The sequence below is a fragment of the Photinus pyralis genome, unplaced genomic scaffold (assembly GCF_008802855.1).
Source record: "Photinus pyralis isolate 1611_PpyrPB1 unplaced genomic scaffold, Ppyr1.3 Ppyr1.4_LG8, whole genome shotgun sequence".
Taxonomy (NCBI): domain Eukaryota; kingdom Metazoa; phylum Arthropoda; class Insecta; order Coleoptera; family Lampyridae; genus Photinus; species Photinus pyralis.
The window spans coordinates 26577594-26589729 of NW_022170819.1; the positions used below are offsets into that span (position 1 = coordinate 26577594).

Consider the following 12136-nt stretch of genomic DNA (forward strand, 5'->3'; position numbering starts at 1 on the left):
TTTCCAAAACTTGAAATTAATATCATAGTCCTTCATACCGTGATAGAATAGTAAAAACATTTGTTCCTTGTGCGGAAGAAATTCAATTCTAAATACTCACTTAACTGCTAACTCTGCCTAGATAGGTGGTGCTTAATCTATTCACCTACTGGGTCCACTTGTTAAAAAAATTCCAAACCGGAAAGCGGACAGTAAAAATCTGTCCTTTTGGGAGGCGTATCAGTCAACTCAACGAAAAAAAGCAAAAAAACATAGCAAAGGTAACAAAACATTGAGAGAAGCGGAAGCGGTTCCTTGCAGAAGATGGTAGGTATTTGGAGAGGTCACTTCAGAATTAATTAAAAAAAATAAACAACAGACTGGTAAGGTTGATGGTAAGGTAACTCGTTACTTACGTATCGTAACATTAACTACACATTTTCTAGAATAAGAAGGGAGTCCAGAGCGTGGTACAGCGAAGCTCTTTGTCCCAATGAACGCGTTGGAACTCGATAACCGTCGGCTCGGCTTGTGAGCCATGTTTGGTCTAGGATCATCGGTATGACCAGGAAGAGGTCTCGCTGCGACAATCCCTTAACAAAATGACACGGATGGTTTGATTTAATCCAATTAATCCAATAGTAGTGTGGGCTTCTTACATGGTAAAACCATAATGTGAATAATTAAAATATATAGACCTTTACATAAACAAAAGGGTGACATGCCGAAAGCTAAATTATTATTATTTATTAAATGAACCAAATTACCTACAAAAATTCAAGGTACAAGTACGTTTTGCTGCATTCGCTATTTTAACTTTGTACGATGTACCTACCTTAGATTCACTAGGATCGGTATTGTGGAGTCATTGATAGAGTTCAAAAGCACCTAAAGGTGTAAACAATGCACTTACGCTTATCAGACAAAAATAAATGCGAAGTGAAGCTTCAAGTGGTTGATCAATGACTAGGCACTCATCTAGTTCTTCGCTTCAAATTTTAATTTCATTATCAAAAATGGTTTTTTGAAAATATCGAGTTTCCAAATTGCAGACATAACCTCTACGGTGTTAGTGCACTGAATCTCAATTAAAATGATATATGAGTAAGTGCAGTATCGACCTCACTATCTGAAGTGCCACTTCACAATTCTACAGTCAACATCCCACCAGAATCGTATATAAGGGAAAGATTGAGCGTGTAGGGCATAGTGTGAATCTATCCATCCATTTCGACATGAACGCTTGCATGCTCCTTCTATTCGTCACCGGCGCTTTGGGGGCGGTTTCGCCATTTAACCACCTCTTTGGAACAGTTCCCAAAGATGAGAACGATTGGAAGATCGTTGGTGGTAGTGATGCAGCGGAAGGAGCATATCCTTACCAAGTTTCACTGAGAAGGTTTGGCAGCCACAGCTGTGGTGGTTCCATCATTGACGCAACTACGGTGATGACCGCCGCTCACTGCGTCACTGGGTGAGTACTCTATGAAAACATCAACGTTCTCCTCTTGACGCTCGTTTACTTTTAGATCTAAACCAAGTGCCTTACGTGTTGTGGTAGGCTCGAATAAACTCAACTCGGGAGGTGTTTCGTACGAAATTGAGTCCATCAGGGACCACACCGGATTCGACTCCTGGCGCTTGGTAAATGACATCGCTATTTTAAAGTTGAAAACTCCAATTACGTTTACGGATAAAATTAAAACCGTCGATTTGGAAACTGAATACGTCGAAGGCGAAGTAGACTGCGTTTTGAGTGGGTGGGGAAGATTGAACTATCCTGGATCACTTCCAAACAACCTCCAACACATCGATCTGAAAACCATCACGAGCGAGGATTGTGCCAAGCTCCTCAATCACAATTCCGTCGATCGCACTCACATTTGCACGCTAACTAAGGCTGGCGAAGGTGCATGTCACGGTGATTCCGGTGGTCCATTGGTCGCCAACAAGCAAATTGGTATCGTATCCTTTGGACGTCCATGTGCTAAGGGTTATCCTGATGCGTTCACTAGAGTGTCCGCCTTTACGGAGTGGATCGAAAAAAATAGACATTGAATGAACATTATAATAAAAAAATTAACTAATAACAATTTATTTTTTCACCCAAAACGCTTCATTTAAACTATGTTTTTTTAACCCAAAATCGTCAAGAAACCTTCAATTTCATGCCTACTTTATGTCAGGAAAGTGTTAGTTTCGTAGGCAGGCCAGTCTACTTTTCCCCCCGCCTGTCACTTTACCTGCCGCACCTGTCACATTGCTAATTGTCTATAATGTCATCATTGACAGATTGGCATTAATCGAAAGTTCTATATGAAAAATGAATTTTATGTTAAAATACGATTTCGGGTAAAAGTTAATACAAAACTCGTCAGTGAAATGACATTACTTGACTCGGAAATTAAAGTACTCGGCCCCTTAAGTAGGTACTTCAATAATTCCTCGCCAGTAATGTGTCATGTTCCTGATTTTTATGTAAATACCTATTACTTTTTCGCAGGGAAAAGTATTGGTTTACCCCAAAAAATGTCCCTTTCTGTTGAGAAATACATAAAAAAGAGTTTTTGAACGAAATCCTGTTACCGTGTCGTCGTTAGAATTTTTCTTGTGGGGACGATAAAGCCTCTGGTATAGAAAAAAACGTTTTATTACTAAAAGTTGTTCACGGAGCTTTGTAAATGTTTACGGTGTCTCATAGACGAGCCTTTTGGATTTTGCCTAATTCCTCTTTTTAAAGCTCCTACTTTTTGGAATAATAGGAAGTAAAAATTTACTGAATCGACTTTCTCATCTGAGGCGCGATTTTTTTTAAATTTCAGCAGTGGCCCCTTCGCACATATGAGAACAAAGCAAGTACAAAATTGTGATATTAGTGTCGTGTCAATACGAAGAAGTTTGTGTTTAGGATTAAGTTGGACTAACATTTTTCACTTGAAACGAAAGGCGCACAAAACTTGGGGATTGCCGCCCGAAATAGACACAAAATTATGACATAGGTTTCAAGACGATCCGATTGTAAGGGGTGCTAGATTAACGTGGCACTCCCTTTAGAAATTTTGAATTTTGAAGGCGCACAAAACCTGGGTGTAGGCGCACAACTCGGCACAAAGCGAGCACGAAAGTGTGGATACGAAAAGTATTAAGTTGGACTCCCAACGGAAAATTTTGAACAAGATAATTTTTTGTATTAATATGCAGTAGATCTAATTTTATTGAACATTCAGGGAATGTCTGTCGCTAAATTGGCGCAAATTGAGGTAGACTTTTGTAACAAAAAATTTGATTTTCTGTGCCTTACCGAAACTTGGTGTACTATAGACTCTGTTAAGACATTCAATGTAAGCAAATCCTGTCTAATATCGTACTTTTGTAGAAGTAATCATATAAGAGGTGGTACAGCTATATATTGCCGAAATGGATTAAATCTAACGCCACTTGACTTCGATATCACCAATTTTTGCGTTGAAATGCACATTGAATTATATGGACTAGTTTGGCATTGTGATCACAAAACCCTTATTATTGTCTGTTACCATCCCCCGTCCGGTGATTTTAATGTATTTATGGAAAAACTAACCGAATTATTTCAAATGATAAATAAATGCAAATATAGATATATCCTTGTTGGAGATTTTAACGTGCACTTCGAATTAAATAGTAATAATGTTAGACAAGTAAATAGTCTTATGGGTTCTTATAACATGACTGCCGTTGTACAAAAGCCTACACGAGAAACCGCCATTTTGGACAACGTTTTTGTAAATAGTAGTTTAGATGTCTTTTGTGATGTATTGCCTTTTATGTTTTCTGATCATAGATATGTTGTTATCACCAGTAAATCATCATCGCTCTGTAGCGATGTAATATACATAAAGAGAAGAAACTTTAGCTCAGCTTCGATCTCTCGGTTTCATGCCATCCTTGAGAATGAGAACTGGTAGCCTTTAAGTTCCTTCGCGAAATTTGAAGATGCCTTTTCGTACTTTTACAACACTTTAATTTCTTATTTCGAATCATGTTTTCCGGAGATTAAAAGCGTTCTTCGTAATAACCCAAGCATACGAAAATGATGGGTTGATAGAACCATTCAAAAGCTTAGTCATGACTTGAGAAATTTTTACCATATTCAAAAGAAATATCCTATGTTTAAAGCTAATTATTTAGTACTCAAGCATAAATATCGACAATACATTATGACTCGTAAAAGAATGTTTTATGGAAATTTAAGCTCTTCAATTAATAAAAATAAAACGGTTTGGAACATTATAACTGCCAACAATACCGTTGTAAGTACAAGCTCAAATTCAAACACCGAATTTGAGTTCAATTTCGAAAAGTCTAGTATTTGTGGCAGTATGTGTGCATTTCCTTTCAGTGAAAATGAACTCTTAGTCTGTTTAAATTCCTTAAAAAAACAAAAGTTCTTCAGGACCTGATCATATACCTACCTTTTTACTCCGGAATAGTTTACCAATTTTATTGAAACCCATTACTCATTTAGTTAATATGTCCTTTTCTCAAGATGTTTTCCCAAAAGAACTAAAAACATCGCTGGTTCATCCTATTCATAAACAAGTTAAAAAGTAATCGTAAACGATTTACATAAAGCGCATTTCCACTTGCATTCATTTCCCATTTGTAAGATGCAACTTCTGTTAAAATCGTAAAAATCCGCCCACAAATATGAAAGATAGCTTTGCACATGGGCAATCCATTGTTGACGTGCTACTTCAATTTCAGTTTATGAGAAGAATTTCATTTCAATGCTTTTCTAAATAAGAAAGTTGGAACTGCGCATGCGCAAACTTAAATTTTAAAACTAATGTTAGATTTTCCTTTGTTCCAAGCGCCTAAGTATCAAATTTCACTTAAATAGTTCCATAGATAAAAAAGTTGGCACGGCGCATGCGCAAAATAAAATTTTTAAACTGGCGCTAGATTTTCCTTTATTCCAAGTGCCTATGTATCACATTTCATTTAAATTCTTCCATAAATAAAAAAGTTGGCACTGCGCATGCGCAAAACCAAAATTTGAAATTGGCGTTTGATTTTCCTTTATTCCAAGTGCCTATGTATCAAATTTCATTCAAATACTTTTATAAGTAAAAAAAGTTTGCAATTCGGTTTATAAATGGTCGAGATGCGAAAAGGGCACTGTGAATTTTGAATCGATTTGATTCAACTTTTGGCATTGCGTATTATATGGCTAAAGCTATGCCCATATTGAATTTCATGCAATTCAGTTCATAACTAACGGAGATGTAAAAGCGATCAAACATTTCTAAACAAAGTTATCGTTCACACGGACAGATAGATGGACAGACAGACAAAGGAACAGACGGACAGACCAACAGGCAGACGACAGATAGCAATGCAAAATTATAAACGATCTCTAGGGTCGTTAATAAACGGCAAAAGTGTAAAATTATGGAACATGTAAAAAACGGTTTTTTGTTTTTTTTACAATAACTTTTTTTGTAAGCGGTACAGAAAAAACTCCTTCCTTGGTACAAGACTCGACACCATAACGAACCAAATAGCGAAAAAAGTAGAACAATAGCTCTTAAGATAAAAAACTAGTAGCGTCGCAAAGTTAGCGGACGGACGGATGGACGGACGGACGGACGGACTGACGGACAAAGTGGCCACAATAGCGCATTTTTTTTTTTGTGGAAATGCGCTAAAAAGGTAGCACTCAGGACTGGGCTAACTATAGACCAATATCTGTCAGTTCAGCTTTGTCCAAAATTTTTGAATACGCTATGTTGGAAAGACTAAACTGTCACCTTTTTAAACATAACATTATAAACAGTAAACAGCACGGTTTTCGTAGTGGAAAATCGACATTAACTGCAATTAACTCATTTGTTAATGACATCATACACCATCTTGACAAAAAGCAAAGTACTCTTGCTATATTTTGTGATCTCAGCAGAGCCTTCGATACCGTCGATCACTCATTATTATTGCACAAATTAAACTTTTATGGTATACGGGGTGTGGTTGCAAATTGGTTCTCGTCTTATCTATCCCACAGATGGCAACAGGTAGAGATTAAGTTCAAAAATGGAGGGACTATATCTAAATTCTTATCGTCGCCGTTGTTTGTTAATGTAGGAGTACCTCAAGGATCCGTTTTGGGTCCCATCCTATTCATACCTTTTATAAATGACATTGTGTTATGTTGCTCAATTGCTTAGTCTTGTATGCGGATGACACTACGGCGTTAATCTCTGGTAAAAACCTGCCCGATGTCAAAAAAAAGGCTTGTGACTAGATAAACTCAGTAACTGGTTTAATTATAATCGCCTATTCCTAAACCCAAATAAAACTTATCTTGTTCCATTTACCTGTCGTGGTAGTAAAATTCCAGATTTCAGTAATTCGATGATTAGTGAAAGCGTTCCCACTCAAGACAATGGTAAATTTCTAGGTATTTATATAGATCAAAATTTAAACTGCCATTGTGACACCCTTGTAAAGAGGTTGAACACCTACTGCTACCAAATACGCAACATTCAAAAACTAATAGGTATCGAGCACACGTTGACATACTATTTTGCTCAAATACATTCCAGACTTTCATACGGCATTATTGTTTGGGGATCGTCCAGCTCAGCAAAGAAAGTATTTCTAACTCAAAAAAGGATAGTTCGATGTATTGCCGGTATTAGCACATATGAATCTTGCCGACCAATTTTTATCTATATACATTTTAGAAGTATCATCATCCATTTTCAGTAATCGGCATCATTTATTACGTAGCTGTAATTTACATTCACATAACACTCGACACAAAGATCATTTTGTAACTCCCTCGTCAAGGCTTAAGCTAGCAGAAATTTCTTCTACGTCAATGGGAATTAAATTATATAATGTCCTCCCCAAAAGTGTAACAGGTCAGAAAACATTAAAGAGTTTTAGGGCAGCTATAAAAGCAATTCTTTTAGTTCAAGCACCATATACTGTGGATGAGTTTTTTAACTTTTGTTTTCGAAACTAGTTTTTCTGTAATTATTTTAACGTGTTCTAGTATTTTAAATTGTGGAGTTATATCTTTATACTGTGTACATTTGACGTATCTCATGCAATGGCTCACATTGTCAGAGATAATAAATAAATATTGATATTGATATTGAATAATGTAACAAGCAGGTAACAAAACAAGGTTGCTGTACAACCGATGACTCATCTTTGGTGCAATAAAACGCTTTTGTTAAAAGAAACATGGAAAATTACATTACCATGGACCGAATTCAACGTTTAAACTACCAAGTATGTAGAAATCAGTGAATCACAACTCATACCGCACATAGATTCAAAACCGAAGAGTTTTATTGTTAGCATGATCCTACCCCTGGAACGGAGAAGTAGTCCCTCGTGCGGAAAATATCAGTGTAAAAATGTCCATCACATTTCGGTACGCCAATGACCATACAGTCTACTGGTGGATATTTAATTAAGTCTTTGACCACTTGTCGATCTAAACCTCACTCCACCGTAGCTTCCCAACGACAGACTAGTTCCCTGGTAAGTATCATGATCAATTCGAACTGCTGCTTAGTAGATTGCCCTAGCAATGTCACAATCTCTGAAGGATAGAGATACGTTTAGGTGAAGGCGCCAAAACCGTTTTGTATTGCCCTGCCTTCCAACATGTGACATGAGGCCCTCTTTAGTACTTCAGGAAAGGAGGAATTGGTTTTTAAAGTGATTTCCCCCAGGGGTAAAGACTTGTTGCCGCGCTTGTTGCCTTTTAATGAGCCACAATATTGCTTGTTATCATCTTAAGTGGGAATTCTACTGTACTGTGTAGGAGTATTGGTGTTAATGCAGCGTTTTGGTTTAGATAAAAAAACATGTTTTAGTTCATTTTTTAGATTTTATTGTCTGTTCATTCAATGTCTATTTTTTTCGATCCAGTCCGTAAAGGCGGACACTCTGGTGAACGCATCAGGATAACCTTTGGCACATGGACGTCCAAAGGACACGATACCAATTTGCTTGTTGGCGACTAATGGACCACCGGAGTCACCATGGCAGGCACCTTCGCCAGCCTTAGTTAAAGTGCAAACATGCGTGCGATCGACGGAGTTGAGATTGAGAAGCTTGGCGCAATCTTCGCTCGTAATAGTCTTCAGATCGATGTGTTGGAGGTTGTTTGGAAGTGAGCCAGGATAGTTTAATCTTCCCCATCCGCTCAAAACACAATCTACGTCGGCACCGAGGTATTCGGTTTCCAGATCGACGGATTTCACTTTATCCGTAAATGAGATGGGAGTTTTCAGCTTTAAAATGGCGATGTCATTTGTGAAGCGCCAGGAGTCGTATCCGGTGTGAGCCCTGATTGATTCAAGTTCGTACGAAACCCCTCCCGAGTTGAGTTTATTTGAGCCTACCACAACACGTAAGGCACTCGGTTTAGATCTAAAAACAAGCAAGCGTTACCAAGAGGACGTTGATGTTTCTAGAGAGTACTCACCCAGTGACGCAGTGTGCGGCGGTCATAACCGTAGTCGCGTCAACGATGGAACCACCACAGCTATGGCTCCCAAACCTTCTCAGTGAAACTTGGTAAGGATACGCTCCTTCTGGTGCATCACTACCACCAACGATCTTCCAATCGTACTCATCTTTAGGAACTGTTCCAAACAGGGGCGAAACAGCACCCAAAGCGCCGGTGACGAATAGAAGAAGCAGAAAACCGTTCATGTCGAAATGATAGATTCACACTATGCCCTGAAAACCAAATCTTCCGTTTATATACAATTCTGAAAGGTTGTTGACTTTAGAAATGAAAAGTGGTGCTTCAGATAGCGCTTAGTTGTTTTTCGCAATAATTGAGAGTGAATTCACCAACAAATAATAGCATATGTACTTGTATGAGCACCTACTTCAAATTTGCTTACGTATCTGTATTTGCTGGGTAAAAGTAAGTGCTTTATTTACTTTTACATTTGTAGGCACTTGCGTGACTGGAATATATCAAAGTCCTCCGTATTGTGATAAACCATTAAAAAAATTCAGTACCTAACAAGACACAGTCAACTCTGCCAGAAATTAGTACCGGAACCGCCCTTTGAATGCTACCAATAACAGAAATCACAAAGGTCTAGACTTCTAGAGGATGGTATGAATGAAGGAAGAGGCCTATGTGCCATCACGTGATTGCAAGAGCTTGGAAAGGGGAAAATCAGGGTGCTTGGTAGATAACGGGCAGCGTTTTTTGGGTTGAAAATTTCATCTTGACCAAGCAGATATGGCAGTAGTGTGAGCAACATAAATTTGTAATTTCTCCTTCCTATATCCCTACAAAAAAAAAACGTAGAAGCAGAGTAGACCCCCAACAGCCGTGTTGCCCGTGTCTAACCAGTTTAGGAAATTTAGATATAAATAGATCCTTTTGCATCATCCAGAGCTAATAAAAACTCTGCTCGATATTTCTTCTGGCTTAGGGATCCAAAACCTGAAATAGTAGACGCTTTTACGGTAAATTGGTCGGAAATAGATTTCCTTATCTTCGCATTAATTCTGAGAATACTTCACAAACAAAAATATCGTAAAGCGGAAAGGAGATGGGTAGTTCCCCTTTGTCCAATACTGCCATGCAGGGTGTTTCATAATATATGCGCAAGACTTCAGGTTTGGTAGCTCGTTCAAAAAAGCTTCCAGATAAGGGTGTTGAAGTTGAAAAAAAATCATTTCTTGCGAATAGGTATCTCCGGAACCGTTTATCGTACAGAAAACGGTTTTTGTAAACATTTTCTGCTCTATGTTTTGTACGAAAATAAATTCTTTTAAGATCATAATTGGTGAAGATTTTGAAGGGGTAGTAGGTATAAAGAAATGCATAATTCCGGAGATATTTACAAAAAACGACATTTTTTTGCACCTTCAACACCCTGTATCTCGAGAATTTTACATTTTAGAGCGTAGGTTAATAGAAACTTTGTTCATATATATGAAACACCCTGTATAGTGGAAGGCATTTTATCGGATACGCCTTAAAGCAAAAGGAGATGTCTGAGAAAGCCATTGAAATGTCTTTGGCGGAGTTTTCCTTATAACATTATGGCCCAAAGTTGTGGTGGAAATTCGTTTCCAATTTAATAACATTCTAAATGTGTTTGTTCAATAAACGGTTCACGTAAAGTAACCATAATACTTTCTGCTTACCCTTTCTCTATTGAGGTTACAATAAGTAGGTACCTACAGATCTTTGTGTTTCTCAAAGGAGTCTTTAGACCTTCCACCCCAAAATATAAATACACATTCGGGATCCCACCAACGTTCTAAATCGATATTGACATTTCCAATGAAAACTTAAGTTTGAAAAAGTCACTTGCAGGCTGGTTATCCTGCTAACCCTAATATCGGCGCTTTGAGTATTAGACCCTTATTCATCCTTTCCCCTTTACAGTCACTCAAGTACCTAGGTACACATTAAAAAATCCATGTAAACATAAATAAAACACTTACTATTATCAAACAAAAACCTCTACGAAGGCAAATTTCAAGGAGGTACTCAAACAAGTACACATGTAACCTTGGTAATTTACCAGATCTTGTTTGGTTATACTAAAAATGGCCCTTTATTCTTTATATTACAAGGGTAGGTAGCATTATTAGGTACCCACATTAGTTTGTTGGTGAATTCACTCTAAATTAGTGCAGCAAACAACTAAGTGAAAAATGAACGCTATCTGAAGCACCACTTTACATTTCTAAAGTCAACAACCTATCAGAATTGTATATAAGGTGTTAGTTTTTAGGGCATAGTGTGAATCTATCCATCCATTTCGACATGAACGCTTGCCTGCTGCTTCTATTCGTCACCGGCGCTTTGGGTACATTGTCGCCACTTAACCACCTGTTTGGAACAGTTCCTAAAGATAAGTACGATTGGAAGATAGTTGGTGGTAGCGATGCACCTGAAGGAGCGTATCCTTACCAAGTCTCACTGAGAAGCTTTGGAAGCCATAACTGTGGCGGTTCCATCATTGATGCGACTACGGTTATGACTGCCGCACACTGCGTCACTGGGTGAGTACCCTCTAGAAATGTGAACTTCCTCCTTTTAACGCGTGTATACTTTTAGATCCAATCCGAGTTACTTGCGTGTTGTAGCAGGTTCCAATAAACTCAACTCAGGAGGTGTTACGTACGAAATTGAATCCATCCGAGCTCACACCGGATACGACTCCTGGCGATTCACAAATGACATCGCCATTTTAAAGCTGAAAACTCCCATTTCATTTACGGATAAAGTTAAGGCCGTCGATTTGGAAACTGAATACCTCGGTGCCGACGTAGACTGCGTTTTGAGTGGATGGGGAAGATTAAACTATCCTGGATCACTTCCAAACAACCTCCAACACATCGATCTGAAGACTATTACGAGCGAGGATTGTGCCAAGCTCCTCAATCACAATTCCGTCGATCGCACTCACATTTGCACCCTAACTAAGGCTGGCGAAGGTGCATGTCACGGTGACTCCGGCGGTCCTTTAGTCGCCAACAAGCAAATTGGTATCGTTTCCTTTGGGCGTCCATGCGCCAAGGGTTATCCTGATGCTTTTACTAGAGTGTCCGCATTTACAGACTGGATCGAAAAAAATAGATATTGAGCTTCATGAATTTACAATAAAGTAACAAATTAACCACAAGCATTTCTTTTTCCTAAGCTGTTAATTTTACACGACTGATGAATTCAACAACACCTTACACTATACGATTGTGCAATATTGTCCAATTTTGTAAAGCAACAGTAATAAGAATATTCCCTCCATTTGCGGCGCACTCTGAAGTATTTATTTCTGTATTCACGATTGGATTTGACTATTCCCTGAAGGAAGTAAATATAATACAGTCCGATTCTTAGCTGTATTGGTTACTTTCTTACTCGTGGCCCGCTGCCTAACTGTGCGTAAACTATACGAGAAGGGGTTATCTAATTAACTTTTCTTCTACTGTGTTTTGTTTGGATGGCAATGGAGTTCGACATGAATACTACTATTGGTGGTACATTAATTGAAGTTGATGTTTGGAGTAGAGGGATGCTTTGATGGCTTTTTTGTACACGCAATTTATCATTTTACGAGTTGTTTTATTTCAATTGATCTTGATTGTACTTTTCTTTAATGTGTTTGTGTAC

General features: G+C 38.2%; 3 protein-coding genes across 3 annotated transcripts; 2 read left to right on the forward strand and 1 right to left on the reverse strand.

Moving 5' to 3' along the window:
• The first annotated feature begins 1214 nt into the window (after positions 1–1214).
• On the forward strand, positions 1215–2037 carry LOC116179493 (chymotrypsin-1-like). Its single transcript, XM_031499288.1, has 2 exons — positions 1215–1453; positions 1509–2037. The coding sequence occupies exons 1-2, from the start codon at positions 1215–1217 to the stop codon at positions 2035–2037; spliced, it is 768 nt and encodes a 255-aa protein (XP_031355148.1).
• A 5843-nt stretch (positions 2038–7880) lies between these two features.
• Positions 7881–8694, reverse strand: LOC116179494 (chymotrypsin-1-like). Its single transcript, XM_031499289.1, has 2 exons — positions 8465–8694; positions 7881–8409 (listed from the first exon to the last, which is right to left on the reverse strand). Exons 1-2 carry the CDS (start codon positions 8692–8694, stop codon positions 7881–7883), a joined length of 759 nt encoding a protein of 252 aa, XP_031355149.1.
• Positions 8695–10786: 2092 nt separating this feature from the next.
• LOC116179495 (chymotrypsin-1-like) lies at positions 10787–11609 on the forward strand. Its single transcript, XM_031499291.1, has 2 exons — positions 10787–11025; positions 11081–11609. Exons 1-2 carry the CDS (start codon positions 10787–10789, stop codon positions 11607–11609), a joined length of 768 nt encoding a protein of 255 aa, XP_031355151.1.
• The last annotated feature ends 527 nt before the right edge of the window (positions 11610–12136 follow it).

Coding starts and splice junctions, on each gene's coding strand:
- LOC116179495 (XM_031499291.1), top strand. CDS start 10,787: ATGAACGCTTGCCTGCTGCTTCTATTCGTCACCGGCGCTTTGGGTACA. Junction 11,026..11,080: donor GCCGCACACTGCGTCACTGG/GTGAGTACCCTC, acceptor GTATACTTTTAG/ATCCAATCCGAGTTACTTGC.
- LOC116179493 (XM_031499288.1), top strand. CDS start 1,215: ATGAACGCTTGCATGCTCCTTCTATTCGTCACCGGCGCTTTGGGGGCG. Junction 1,454..1,508: donor GCCGCTCACTGCGTCACTGG/GTGAGTACTCTA, acceptor GTTTACTTTTAG/ATCTAAACCAAGTGCCTTAC.
- LOC116179494 (XM_031499289.1), bottom strand. CDS start 8,694: ATGAACGGTTTTCTGCTTCTTCTATTCGTCACCGGCGCTTTGGGTGCT. Junction 8,410..8,464: donor GCCGCACACTGCGTCACTGG/GTGAGTACTCTC, acceptor GCTTGTTTTTAG/ATCTAAACCGAGTGCCTTAC.